The 14,523-nt window shown below is 43.2% G+C and overlaps 2 protein-coding genes across 4 annotated transcripts in view; one reads left to right on the forward strand and one right to left on the reverse strand.

Annotated features, from left to right (window-relative positions):
* slco5a1 (solute carrier organic anion transporter family member 5A1) overlaps window positions 1–5,439 on the forward strand; it is a 50,688-nt gene extending 45,249 nt beyond the window's left edge. Inside the window, exons 9-12 of the mRNA XM_086306163.1 lie at window positions 167–326; window positions 741–982; window positions 1,083–1,147; window positions 1,980–5,439. Coding sequence (XP_086162289.1) covers window positions 167–326; window positions 741–982; window positions 1,083–1,147; window positions 1,980–2,437 — 925 coding nt within the window. The 3' untranslated portion in view covers window positions 2,438–5,439. The remainder of the gene's footprint in view (window positions 1–166; window positions 327–740; window positions 983–1,082; window positions 1,148–1,979) is intronic.
* Window positions 5,440–6,020: 581 nt separating this feature from the next.
* The window catches only part of sulf1 (sulfatase 1), a 34,971-nt gene continuing 26,468 nt past the window's right edge, over window positions 6,021–14,523 (reverse strand). For 2 of the 3 annotated variants that reach the window (XM_086306164.1, XM_086306165.1), the window contains exons 11-19: window positions 13,328–13,541; window positions 12,550–12,796; window positions 12,366–12,462; window positions 12,176–12,270; window positions 11,909–11,980; window positions 11,015–11,187; window positions 10,684–10,826; window positions 10,331–10,454; window positions 6,021–7,193 (exon numbers count right to left, since the gene is read on the reverse strand). In XM_086306164.1, the coding sequence (XP_086162290.1) occupies window positions 6,244–7,193; window positions 10,331–10,454; window positions 10,684–10,826; window positions 11,015–11,187; window positions 11,909–11,980; window positions 12,176–12,270; window positions 12,366–12,462; window positions 12,550–12,796; window positions 13,328–13,541 (2,115 nt within the window). In that variant the 3' untranslated portion in view covers window positions 6,021–6,243. The remainder of the gene's footprint in view (window positions 7,194–10,330; window positions 10,455–10,683; window positions 10,827–11,014; window positions 11,188–11,908; window positions 11,981–12,175; window positions 12,271–12,365; window positions 12,463–12,549; window positions 12,797–13,327; window positions 13,542–14,523) is intronic. The other variant, XM_086306166.1, reaches the window with a different exon arrangement.

Raw genomic sequence — 14,523 nt, forward strand, 5'->3', positions numbered from 1 at the left:
ACACCTACAACCAGTTTAAAACTAAAGTTAGTCTAACATCCATCTCTTTGGACTGCGTGGAGGAAATGCAAACTCCACACTGACGATGAGGAGGTTCAAACCAGGGACTTTCTTGCTGTGAGGCGACAGTGTTTTTGTTCTTAGCGTCTGCGCTTTTCCTCTGCAGCCCGACTCTGACGATGACCCACAGGAACCTGACGGGCAGCTGCAACGTGAACTGCGGCTGCAGGATCCACGAGTACGCTCCAGTCTGCGGCTCTGACGGCATAACCTACTTCAACCCCTGTCTGGCTGGATGCAGCACCGTCGGCAACGACAGCACTGGGGTGAGTGCACAATAGAGGGGGCGATTGCGTACTTGCTGCACTCATAGTTGCTTTTGATTTTGTGTCACATAATTGCACAAGCGTCAAATAAATCGGAGAATTATGAGTGGAAAAAGAAATCCGAGGAGTTTGCCAGAGGATACACAAATCATAATGGATACACAAAGACCTGTTTTCTGTGCATTCTCTTCTTGTAGCCCTGCAAATAGAGGAAATTAGCGAACAACAATGTCCCAGAGGAAGTTATAACAACACAAGGAAAGAAAATGTTTGGATTCTTTGCCTAGATCACTGATTGCACCGTGCTGGTGGTGCCATCCAGTCTGTATGTGAATCTAAACGTCTGTTTTAAGGAGCTTTGTTCTGATTTAACTCAGTTTAATTGCAATTTCTCATTGTTGTTTTCTCCCACAGATCAGGAACTACACCGACTGTGGCTGCGTGCAGAGCAGGCAGGTCATCACCCCGTCCTCCGGCAGCCAGGTCAACCAGCTCCAGCTCGTCATTGTTAAAACGTACTTGAACGAGAACGGCTACGCAATGTCAGGGAAGTGTGATCGCACCTGCAACACACTCATCCCTTTCCTGATCTTCCTCTTCATTGTCACCCTCATCACTGCCTGTGCCCAGCCCTCCGCTATCATCGTCACACTCAGGTAAGGGAGGCTGTCCTGCCAGGTTTTGCCAGAGAACATCTAACAACCTTTGTTGAAGGGTTCTCAGTTTTTCATTCTAATGTGGTTTCCCTTTACCCAGGTCCGTCGATGAACAAGAGAGGCCTTTTGCTCTTGGGATGCAGTTTGTCTTACTCCGAACTCTTGGTATGTTTCTCATTATTTACACCACATAGAAAAACTGTCCTCGGTATGCTTTACCAACTTGTTAGTTTGGATGAATCTCTTATCATTGCTGCCCATTGAATCTACTTTGCCCATACAGGAATTTAGTGAAAAGTGAGTATTTGTTATTATTTTGTTCACTAAGATAGCAAACAGCTTTCTGAGCAGCTGAAGATGTGTCGTCAAGCATGTAGCCAAGCAAATCTGTCATCTGATGTTTTCACAGCTTCTCCATAGTCCACTTTTCTCCAGCTTTTATTGTCTTGTTCGTCCTCACTAACGCCACAGAGAGCAGGGATATGCCAACTTGTAACACACCTCTGTGAACTTTTGAGCAGACAGGTGTAGAAAAGTGCTCGGGCTGAGTAAACACTACCCTTGCGTGGAATCCAATCAGCCTGGCCTTGCTGTGTGAACATAAAGTTGTCACAAAGTTGCAAAATGTGTGCAAGGATGCACAGCGGAGCCCTGTGTGTGTATGATTATAGAGTTAACACAATCTAATAATGAGTTTCATTATATACACCTATACAATGTTACTGAAGTTAGCGGCGCTTCTGATCGGCATAAAGACAAACATTGCCACCAAGTGGTAGAGAAATGGTACTGCAGTGCAGTTACTGTTACTACTGTGCTGTATGTATTAGGATGTATTTGAATTCTGTGAAATTAAGTTTATTAGCAAGAAAGTTTAATTTGAGTTAAATTAATTCAGTTCAATTAAATATTGTTATGTCAGCCTCAGCCCACTGTATAGTTTATATTCAGTTGGCTGAAATTAAAGTAATTAACTACAGCTTCTCTCTCCCTCCAGCCTACATACCGACGCCCATTTACTTCGGTGCTGTGATCGACACCACCTGCATGCTATGGCAGCAGGACTGCGGCGTGCACGGCTCCTGCTGGGAGTACGATGTGACCTCGTTCCGCTTTGTCTACTTTGGCCTGGCTGCCAGCCTGAAATTCGTCGGCTTCGTCTTCATCTTCCTCACCTGGTACTCAATCAAGCACAAGGAGGCGCGAGCTGAGCGCTGGCGTCAGCACCTGCCTCCACTGGGTACCGTCAGCGAGCTCATATGCCACGCCGGAGGCCAGAAGAGCCACGCGCGCACCCGTTCCTGCCCCGTGTTCATCCCGCCTCGACCCGAGCCGCCAGCCGCCCTCCTGCTTAACCGCGGCCACAGCAGCCTCAGCTGCCCAGGCAACGCCCTCAAAGCAATAACTCCCCCCATCTTGCTGCCACATCACCACCGAGGCTCTGCCCATGTCTGAGAGTGCGCCGGTTTCATAGTGACACGTGCCTTCCTGTCTGTGCATTTGCACGACACGGCGTCTGCTCACCACACCAGTCAGACGCCAAGCGGGGGGTCCGCCGCTGCTGTAGGACAGACAGGCAGAGACACAAGTGCGCCCACCACACCTAAAGGGCTGCTCGTCCTTTACGATGACAGGAGAGCGAAAGATGTTCTTTCACTCAAGAGCATATCATCAGCTGCAGCCACACGGCATCCACACAGAAGGTCAGACCTCCAGGTTTGGACGCTATAAAGACATCTCATGGTGCTACTGTTAAAGGGCAGGGCATTATCATTATGTACAGTCAGATGAATCATCATCAACACAGCGTCTAAAGCACAACCTGTACTATGCAAGCTCCTGTGTACAGCTCCTCCCTTCTCAGTACTGTACAGCTCCCTCTGTATTCCACATCTGTACCTCCTCTGCTCCACCCATACCACCACACTGTTGTCCATTCTTTGATAATCCCATTTTCACTTGCAGGTTAAGCATACTCTTGTGCATTTGAACCTTTTGCACCTGTTCTCTCGTCTGGTGTTGTCCACATCTTCAGTGGGACTGCTTTCTAATCCTTTCACCTCCTTCATTTTTTTTTCTTAACAGTGCCTCTCAGGCTGCCTCGGCCAGTCCAGTATAAAAGGCTAGCTACCAGGGTAAACGCTAGCTACTAAAAAGCCAGTCATTTCTTCTTCAGCTGGGCGACAGCACTTATTGGTCGTCACAGATGATCGTCTGCAAGTTAACCATGTAGCTCAAAGCAGGCAAAGACCAGTTGGTACAGTGTAGAATGACTATAGGCAAGAAAACGATATTTCATAGCAAGTGGTGTTATTAAAATGTTATTTGTCAGGCGGCAAAAAGAAGAAAGGAAATAAGAACGGTACATTATCTCTTACCATGTGCTGAAGTTACTGAATGTCCCAAAGATGTGACAGTAGGATTTATTTTTAAAGTGGCAAAACCCCCGTTTACTTTAACCCCTTTTTAAAAGCGTCGTCTTCAGAGTAAAATGATTTGTATGGAATGAACCTGCAGATGAACACGTGTAATTTTGGCTTTGTATTGTAAAGGCGTCTCCATACTACTGATCATCAAATGTACATAGTAGTATTTTAGAATATAAAAGTAGCAGTGCAGCAAGCTTGACCCCTTATGTCACTTATTGGGCGTTTGGGGCCATCTAGTGGACACAGAATGATGGCGCGTGAAGGCCAGTGAATGTTGCTGTTTGTCAGACCTACTGTACTATGAAATTATGGGTTTCTAAGTTAATCACTGCTCTGGATTAATTGCTTCAGACCCCCAAAGGTTATAATCGAGAGAACAGATGACCTGCTGTCTTGGATATTTATTTATTTAAGTCAGATGTTTAAATTTTTTCTGGCAAAGTCTGCTGAGTTTCCCGTAACACTGGGCTTGTGTTGTTTAAGTAAATTATAACTTAACTTCCTCTAATCAGGAGCATTGAAGCCTTGTTGTGTTCTGATGTTAGAAATATATAAAAGTGCATTGAAAAACTCAAATGTGAGACTTTTTTTTTTTTAAACCACATTTTTAGAAGTATTTTTTTCTCCACGTGCAAGGGGATACATAAGTCTAATAAAAGTAACAGTATTTTATATTCTGATTGGTATGAGTTAACAGCCCTGCCACTTAAAGATTATCATAGGTAGATCAAAGATTAATTTTTAGTGTTACCGTGACTTCAAATGAAATATTCATAAGTCATCATTGTGTAAATATTAAAGCAAATGAATCATATTATAGAGCTCACGTGTAGTTAGAAGCATATTTATAAACCAATCCATGATGTTGTAGTTAAAAAGGTAAAAAAAAAAAATTCTTAAAGCTAGAAAAATGAAAAAAAAAGTGGTTGAACAGTATTATTCACACGGGAAGGTTCATTTTACATCACAAAGGGGAAAGGTTGGGATTATTGAACTGTTATCCATCAACTGAACATAATAAATTAAAATGTTGAAACTATGCTTCCCAGAATGTCCTCCTATATTATGATTCTCTGCTCTTCCTCCCCTGGGTCGTATTCATCACGCACTCTAAAGAGGACTAGCAACGTAGGATTACGAATCATCTGCTCACTTACTGTGATTGCTGCTCATGAAACTCTGTTCTGATCCTTAAAACCTGTGCAAAAATACCTTAGGAATATGTTCACTGCAAGGCAGAACAGTAACATTTCCAAAATATTACTTAGCCCAAGGCCTTCTGTGTTCTTAAAATTCGATTTTTATTTTTATTAAAGCATGAAAACATCTCTTTGAGGTGAAGCAAACTGCTCTCCTTGCAGGGAAGGCTAGAGAATCATCCGGCAATGCCGCACCAAGGCGGCGATTTCTGACTTTGCTGTACTGTACACACACTTGGATTTCAGTGTCCTGCTGTTCAAATGTCTGGATTGCTACTGGCACAGATGACTTTGTGTTGACTGCAAGATTTGCTTTCTTTCTTTTTTCTTTTCTTCAGTATTTACACTGAAAGTGAGTTTCCTGTACTCTCCAAGTTGAGCTTTTATTGCTTTGTGTTCCTCAGGAGCAAAAGTCTAATTACTGTTTGTGAACACTTGATTTACAAATGCCTTGAATACTTGATATTTGTCATTCAAATAAAATAAAAAAAATCAATAAATAAAGAAAATGAACTTGCTTGAATCATTACACACGGAGACTTGAGGGTGAAAGGTTTTATTTCTTAACAGCGTCGTGGCTTTCCCGAAACCAGAGTTGTTCCATAATTTCTACACACACAGCTAATGCTGCAAAGAAAAAGGAGCTTCGTGAAACCAGTTTCCAAGATAGATGTGAAACGTTGCCCTTGGAGAACCTTTTAGGCTTTTACTGACATGGACAAACCTGTAACAGCGTGTCATAATGTAACCACCTTGAAATGAACTGGCCATGTGCAGCACCATTCTCTGTCGTACGGTGACGTTTCTTTACAAAGTTACAGAACCACACGAGGAAGACGTTCTACCACGCGAGCGCTTTTCTTGTGATCAGTGAAGAAAATCTTTATTTAAAAAAACAAACAAACCCCAAAACAAACGTGAGCAGGTGTCGTGTTTCACGCGCCTCGTAGCTGACTGTTAAACTGTGCCGTGATTGTCTGAAAGCAAAACAAAGTTATGTTGATTCTGTAACCTTTTTTAAATTATTTCATAAAATCTGAGTTCACAGCAGACAGGCAGTGGAGGACCAGGGTCGTTATTTTTTTGGGTGGGGAGGGCTGTTTAAAAGTGCTTGTGGATTGTGATGAGAGTTTGTTGCGACTGGGCAGGACTAGGATAAACTGATGAATGGAGCGTAACTAACTCGATGCTAATCACCCATTTAGAGATGGTTTAACCACTCACACCATTTTTCATAAAAACATATTAAAAACATCAATGGTGTTGTTATCCATGTGGAATTCAGCATTTTTAATTCCAACACTTAAGTTTAGCTGCATTAAGGCTTTTTTTCTAAAATAAATATATATATATATATATATATATATATATATATATATATATATATATATATATATATATATATATAATTTTTTTTTTTTTTTTTTTGAGGAAAAAGAAACATAACACTGTTTACTAATAATTGTAGGCAACAGTAAAAAAATAAACAATAACTTTAATACTCATTATACAACTCTGACTGACTGAGGTGGCATTATTCTTTTTGCTTCGCTCTTGGCTAGCACTCCTTAGTCACCGTGTCTTTATGGTGACCGGAAGTTTATTGGCTGGCTGGCCAGAGCGTGAGTCTGCCTCAGAGGGTCTGACTGGAGGGTTGAGGCAGAGAGCCGCTGGCCTCGTAGTCCAAGGTGATGGGCAGAGCTGACTGAGGCAGCACCACCCTGACACTCTGTGTGCTAGTCTGTGTGGTGGGGATGGTGGTGGTGGGAGGGCTCCCTGTGGTGCCAGCTTGGACCTTAGGCCTCAGAGTCTGCGAGACAAAAGGGAGAAAGCCTTGGGCATGGAAAATATCATCCTCCTCTTCAGGGTCCAGGTTATGACTAAGACCCTGCGGGCTGATGGTCTTTCGGTGACCGGGGCCGAGTTCTAGCTGGGCTCGCAGGCTGTTGTGAGTACGCAAGAGATCATCGTGTCGCGTTTCGAGTTCTGTCAGCCCATTCCCGCTAAACGTTTCGCCTTCAATCTCCTCAAGCAGCTGCACCCACGTATCGCTGTGGAGGACATCCCTGCCTCTACTCAGACCTGGTGATGATATCACTGCTGATTTTGACATAACGGACGTCTCAGGTCCGCTTACAAGCCTCTCGGGAAGGTCGTTGACAGCAGGCTCCAGTTTCTGTTCCAATGTGGGCCTGGGTGTGGGTCGTGCCGATGGTATTTTGCTGGGGATGGGGGTGGTGAGGCGAGTCTCTGTGACTAAGCCCGGCCAGACGTCACTGGCAGAAGCCAGCTCTTCTCCACTGCCCACTTCAAGCCCTCCACCCCCGGCCCCGGAGCCCAGCTCTGGCAGGGTGGAGTCGTCAAGCTTATGGGTTTGGTTGTTAAAAACGTGTCGCAGTGCAAACATTTTATCTACATCCTTCTGGAAGTTGTCCCAATTCTCTGGGCTGGGGCTGTAGTCAGGCCTACATTCATACAGGCTTTCGTTTATGCTATACAAATCCTCCAGTCCCTGCCAGTTCACCTCCTCATCTGTCAAGTTGGGTAGCTTAACCTTGTTGTCCTTCCCATATTGGCTGTGTGCTGTCAAAGAAAGAGAGAGACTGTGAGGAGCAGAAAAATACGGGGAGCTCTTTTCAGGTTCACTCAGTCGGCATGCAGTCACGCTCAGCTCCCAACTCTCACCAAAGCAGCCAACGTATAGGAGTCTGAGGCCTCAAGCAACACACACACGCTTCAGAAGTAGCATTAGAAAAACACAGTATTCACCCTGAGCTCAAGCCATGAGTAGTGCAAACACATGCTGGCTTTTTGCTAATTCAGAATAAATAAAAAAAAGTCTGAGGAAAAACAAAAATATTCAATGATCCATTATAATATACTAACAAGTAATATGTAATGATATAGTTAATGAAGGGCCTGGGCTCAACTGAAATGCAAAGTCAGGCAACCTGGAATAAAAGAATGTAATGGCAGAGGAAACAAAAAGATGGTCAACAAACAAAAGATGAAACTCATGAAGCAAAGTAAGAGAAAGTGCTCGGTAATTCCCAGGAAAAATGAGAAAGGAATTCAAAATGCTACGAAGAAACAAAAGTAGCAGCAAAAGCCAAAATCAAGAGTTTGTCTCAGTTTGATAAGTGCAAGAAAAGAAGCGTCAGAGCCGCTTTTGGTTGACCGTCCTCGTGGAATCGGCTCTCTTCAGGACTATTTGCAGCTAGGAAAATGGAGATTGTCTGACATCGGGTTTTTAGGGACTCACAGGAAGGAGAGGCTTGTTCTCCTCTTTGACCATTTTCGATGCTGCTGCCGCCTGGTAAGCAGGTGCCAGAAACAGAGGTCAAAAGTGCAGAGGTCAGTGCCTGGACAGGGAGGTCACGGCAACTCAAGTGTCCATTCTACTGCTAGCTAATGGCCATGAGTAGATATGAAGAGCTATCCTGAATGTCGCGTTACACCGGGACAAAATGGAATGACTGTGGCTGGCATGGCATGAAATGTCGAGTGTTAAAGGAATAGTTTCAAGTTTTGGGCAACTTTATTTTTTGCTTAAGTAAGATGAGGAGATGGATACTCCTCTGTCTGTTTTTACCCTTTGCTTTTGTGAGGATCAAACAAACGAGACATATATTGAGTTGATGAGAGGAGATTCCTGGAAGTCTCTTTCTATTCTTCATGCCTGGCAGGTACACACCATTCAGGGCTGTATATAAGCTTATCTCCCAAAAATGTCAAACTATTCCTTTAATGTCAGGTAGTGATGCATTATGGGGATGATGCGGTATCATGCATTGTCATTTACATGCACTTGATGCTTGGCCTCAAGTAAAGAAATATCCATTATTAAGACTTGGGATTATTCTATTTAAACAGCCATGCTATCCTATAAAAAGATACTAAAATGATCAATATTTTAACATAAGAAACTGATAGAAATGTTTCATCTTGAGCATTGCTGTGAAAACATGTGGCAGAGAGCATCTTAGCTGCTGCAAATCGACAATCCACAGCGAGCAAATATAAAGACAGACTGTGTGCGCAGGATGAAACAAACAAACAAAATATCTGTTATGCTTTGTTAGCGCATTCCCAGCATGCAGCCACAGATGAAGCGTCAGCACTCCGTGTATGACGGATTAATGGGAATGAGGCAGTTGGGCCCATGCAGGTGTTAAAGGGAGGAGAAAAAAAAAAAAGCCACTGAAGAGAAACAAAAACTTGGAGAATACCTGTGTGGCTCAAAGCTTCCTCCATCTTTACCTCCTGATAAAAATAAAAGCAGTCGATTGTTAATGTTTTGATTCAAGGAGGTGTGGGAGGGAAACAAACAGATCATTCACACTGAAGACGTCTTCATGCACCGCTCCTATATGCTATGGAGAAACGCAATCATTGGATGATTAGGAGGAGGAGGAGGAATGAGGAGACAATGGAGGAAAAAGTCTGAAAGGTCTTATGACTGGGCTGGGTTTAGAGATGAGGAGATTCAGAGTTAAGTGGTCTGATCAGGCGCTCACTTTACAGGTTATCCCCTTCAAAAGCAAAAAGGATACGAGGTTATCCAGTCAGGTGATTGCTGAGGGTTAAGTCACACATCACAAATAGATTCTGCTGGACCCATTTCACCCCACAGTTAAAATTTTAATAATCTAATTTTCCAACTAAAACATCACTTGATTGAACCACAACAGTAATTTCATTGGTTCACAGAGCTGGCACCATAACTGAGAAAGGGCAGCCAGTGCAAGTAAGAGATTTTCGGTTGTTTTGTGACATGTGCTGGCACGGATTTGACAAGACCAGCATGCCAGCGCTGAAACACAATCAGGTTTCTCAGAGCAGCTTTGGCCGCTCCAGTGCTCCACTCTCCAGCTGGTAATTACAGACATGAAAGTTTTATCCTCGGGACATAAACAACGCAGCCAGTTCATGCCACACACAAACGCTGTATAGCTCAGACTTTACAGGCTTAGGTCATACTGACATTACTTATTAACCGCCTCCATCACTGGGATGTCTTCTTTTAATGATCCTTGGACCAATTGGCGGTGATAAAAATAAATAAATAAATATACTGTGGCTGCCTATAGCACCGATGCGTGACAGGCTCGAATAAAACGACAGCCTCAATTGCTGTGACGACAGAGTCCTCCAAATAATATCCCTAACACTCGGTGACTCACAAAGGGGAAGATTGGCCACGATGCACAACTGTAACCTGGCCCTGTATTTTTCTTTTTTTTTTTGATAAATTCAGAATATATTCCAGTAGAGTGGGAGATCCTGAGCTGAAAGACAAGTCACAGTGCACGTGTAGGTGTGTGGGTATGTGAGAAGAAAACACAGGAAACAAAGGGAATGCATATCTCAGTGATGATTACTTGACCTCCACCTGAAATTTGAGCAAACTGAGTGGATCGTCCCCAAACACATGCACCATGCAGATATGTACAAACACACACAAGACCGAGACTGAGACAGATTCAAACCACAGAAGACTGGAACACAAATATTATCACATCGTCCCTCGGATTGTGAGTTATATTAACGATACCACTTGTTACACGCTTCAGTCAGTCTGTTTCTTCTGTGTGTAGAATCTGTTTCTGTCTTTATTGGCATCACAACCACCACTAAACCCAGTTCTTCACTCAAACGGGGAACAAACAGACTGAAAGGAGATTCTTTTATTTTAATTACTCTTTTTTTTTTTTTTTTACCTGTATCCAAGCCTTTAGGGCGAGGGTTACACTGCTTGTATCCTTGACAACTCCTCATCTCCATGAGCTGGGCATGGAGTGTGTTCAGCACCTCTCGATCCACTGCATATACTGCGTTGGTAAGCTGCCAACACACACACACACACACACACAGACACTTGTTTTATTGTCATGATGTTATATCTTCTTGTTATATTCCCATGTAAATACCTGCAAAATTACTAACAGCACCTGTTCTTTAATAGATGAGTTTTATAACGCAGGAGCCAATGAAAATTGTTTAAGAGTGACAAAGCAGACAAACGCAGTGAGAGAGAGCACAGCTGACTGATTGTAGACAGATGTTCACCCACCTGGTAGGGGTCACTGTTGAGGTCAAAGTACTCCAGGAAGCCGGTGGAGAATTCGCAGAAGAGCGTGTTGTGGGTCTCGTTGATTGTTCGCAGGCACCAGTACGTGTTGTTGTTGGAGCTGGTGCACGCACAGAATGCCCCCACTACGAAATAAATGACACAGCTGCTGCCGTCAGTCCTAATCCTGACCATTATTTCAGGCGAAAACGTGAAACTCATTAAATGAATGGAAATTTTACGAATGTTTGACAACCAGATCTACATCATGTTAAACGCTGATCAAACAATCATTATCTCGCTGATGTTTGGAGACTGAAGCTAATAAACGCACGTGTCCAGAAGGGAGCCGTCTGCCAGTGGTCATTGTTATGCGTGAAGCAAGTGAGGCCTGGAAGGCTGCAGTCGTCGCCATTCCTCTGGCGCTTCTTCTCCTTCCTTTCCTTCTTTCTCCTGCGGATCTCGTTGTACAACTGGGCCTTCCCGTCTATGTCCCGCGCAGCCTCTCTGTCAGACAGAAACGTGAGAGAGGATTACAAAGGCGTGACGCAAACATGACATCAGCCCCTACCCTCCCTGGTGCAAGTAACCGCAGTAATTGGGGGGATACAAAGGGGACTTCCAGAAGGCCTCACTGATGCCAGGCTATGACAGCCTGTTTACTTTCATGTTTGAGGCCTTACTACAGTATTTCCAATTTTCTCTGGAATGACATTCTAGCCACTGTCCCCTCTTCCTCCAGCCCGAACACACGGCAGGCACTGCGAGAAACAGCTGCTTTACATAAGCATAATCGGTTCCCAGTGTTTCCTGGTGCAAGCCGATCACTGTGTTTGAGGGACTAACTGATTTCCCTCTCTGCTGGATCATTCTGTCTTTCCATGCAACTCAATCACTTCCAGTCTATTGAGGGACCATTTATAGATGGCATGCCTTCTTTAGAAACCTGTGTGTATTTTAGGATCGCATACATCATTAACACACCAAAGTAAACGTACATGATGGAGTGTTTCAACTGTGATCTACAAAGCAACCGAAAATGAAGATGAGCTTTAGTGATGGATTCGTGCAGGGACCACCATGCAGATGTACGGTTAAAGAGCATTACAGCACACACCATTTGCACATTTTCAATCAGTTGCAGATTTCATGGTCAGTGTTAACTGAAAGATAAAATGCTGAAACTAAACAGGGCAAACTCAGAATTAAAAGGGGAAGAGAAACTCACTTAAACGGATGGAGTTGATCATTCCTGCTCTTCAATCTCTCTGCCTTGTTTCTGTGTCCTTTGCTATAATAGCTGTTTTTTATGAACAGAAAAGGGACCGTGGAAGAAAAGTTGTTTTTTTGTTTTGTTTTTTGTTGTTGTTTATTTTTTAATCCATGTAATCCAGCAGGGTTTGGAATAAGGCCTAAAACAAGCTTTAAAATCAACTTTTCCAACAATACTGGAGATATAAATGCATTTTTTAAAGTGAAATTATAAGTGACTGACCTCTTCTTTCCACAGTCACAATCATCTGGCCGTGTCCTCTTCAGATGACCTCTTACTTCTCGCAGTTTTTTCATTTTTTCTTGAAGTGCTTCAATCTAGAAATACATAAGCAATACAACCAATGACCTTTGATAAAAACAAATATCCAGAAAACTGTCCAAGAGCCTCATATTGAACCTCATACACTCACCTCCTGGTCCACATAGCTCTTATGATCCTTCCACGCTCTGGGGGACTGGTAGATTTCTCTCTCGCAGTGGACGCTGTCGTTCACGAGGATGTAACACCTAAAAAAGATGCAAAAACACCCCCTGCTGTATTCTACTTTATTGACGCAGAGAAATGTAAGTGAGAGGGGAAATTTGATTGCTTACTTGTGGGTAACTTTCACAGAGTTCAGGTATCCGACTGCATTTGTATCATCTGCCAGCATTTCCTCTGAACCGTCGTCAGACCCCAACTCATATTCTGGTTCCTCTGGGTTGTAGTGACGCTTGGAGATGACACGAGGACGGACAGCTGACTGATCATCTGCCTGAAGGTCAATATCATATATTTGACCTTCAAACTCCACAGACAGAGACCTGGCAGGTCGAGTGTGGACGAAGCGTGGGCGATAACCTATTATAAAGAAAAAAGGATGCTATGTATTTCTTTTTACTCTCATTTCCACCTCATTTCAACATCGCAATGAAGTAAAAGCCAGCATCCTAATACACCAACTGATTTTTAGTAGGATATCCTATCTGGATCTTTAAGGCTTATTACATGTTCATACCATTGTTGTACTATTTCCAAGACACATCAGAGGGCATCAGACCATTTGATAACAAAGCCCCAACAGCCCACGCATGCACAAAGGCACGTCCAGAGCATACATTCCAGGACCTGTTGAACAATGTTTGCTTTTTCCATGCATGGGTCTCGCTAGAGCATAAAAAATCCATTGCCGGGAATAAAAACTTGAGGCTTTAAAGATTTCTCTTTCTAGTACTGAGAGACAGACATTAATGGGACTTTTTAAGAAAACAAAAGCTCTTGTTTTTGAAGTGAAATAATCTGACACACATGTATATGCATTTTGCCATGGTTTCAATTAAATCACTGTCCCTCTATATTACAAGAAGAAAGAGCAGGTTTGGGTATACTCACGGCGGCTTGTTGAGGAAGGAAACTGTCGGTGGGAGCGGCGTTCGGTCTTGGATCGTTTATACTGTGCGTCTCCACAGTCGCAGGCCCTCTCCCTTTTGTCGTAACTGTCACGGGGCTTTAGGCTGCGGGCTCTCTTCCTGGAGCCTTCTTTGGAACCACCTTTACACTTCTGTATCCTCCACTTCCCTGTGATCTCCTCAACGCAGTGCCATTTCTGCAGAAAGAATTACTTTTGGTAGCACAATAGGCTTGCAAAAAAAAAAATAAACCAAAGTTTCCTTGCAACAGCAATGAACACATCTTATTTTATTTCTTTTTGGGTATGGCTAATTAGTGCCTTAGATGTTAATGATATGACAGCACAATTTGAGATTTCATAACTAAACCTTTAAGAAAATGAGCACATGCTTCTAACAGACATATCAGAGCCTGTGGGAAAGAACGGCATCCAAAAGCAGCGAGAAAGATCAACCAAAACTAAAACATGAGGCGAATTGGGTCTGTCTGGTTTCTGGAAAACAAAGCGGAGAGCCATATCGTTTTCACATTGGGTATGTCCATACTATGTGCGTCACTAGGGTAATTGTGTAAATACATGTCCATACAATCGCAGACATCCCCCGTGCCATTTCCCAACATGAATTCACGCTGGGAAAAGAAAGTTTTGAAGCTAATTGCTGTGAGTAGTGCCGCTTGTTGGGTCTCGAGTAAACGAAAGAGACACATCAGTAAAGTTTGGTATAGATGATGAGGGCTGAGTGTGGGAACGAGGGTCCAAACAAAGGGCTATAAGTCAGATCGGGTTCCTTTTGGAAGAGCTTACAGACCAAACAGGGCTGTTATATCAGCATCAGACAAGACGTGAGAGCGAGAGAGAGAGATGTATTGTCACTAGAGGACGAGAACAATCTCCATATTTCTTTCTCCTTCTCCCTCGCCCTACTGCGAGTGCTTTAAAGGTATAAGAGTATCACTGCAGCAGCAGAAAAGCAGAATAATATAATATAGAATTTCAGGATTTCATCCTGAGACCGATCCATGTTGAGATTTTCCACTGTGCATATTAACAAAATAAGATAACTGTAATCAAATTTGTTAGCATGGATGAAAAGGAGAGAAAAAGCATTTGTTTGCTTTGAGCAAGAAACACTTTACTGGCCTCCAGGTTGCTTATATGAAGGTATAGTTAAACCATT

The sequence above is a fragment of the Aulonocara sp. 'chitande type north' Nkhata Bay genome, linkage group LG9 (assembly GCF_057382095.1).
Source record: "Aulonocara sp. 'chitande type north' Nkhata Bay isolate Kocher_YH1m ecotype deep benthic linkage group LG9, A_spYH_male_GT1.1, whole genome shotgun sequence".
Taxonomy (NCBI): Eukaryota; Metazoa; Chordata; class Actinopteri; order Cichliformes; family Cichlidae; genus Aulonocara; species Aulonocara sp. 'chitande type north' Nkhata Bay.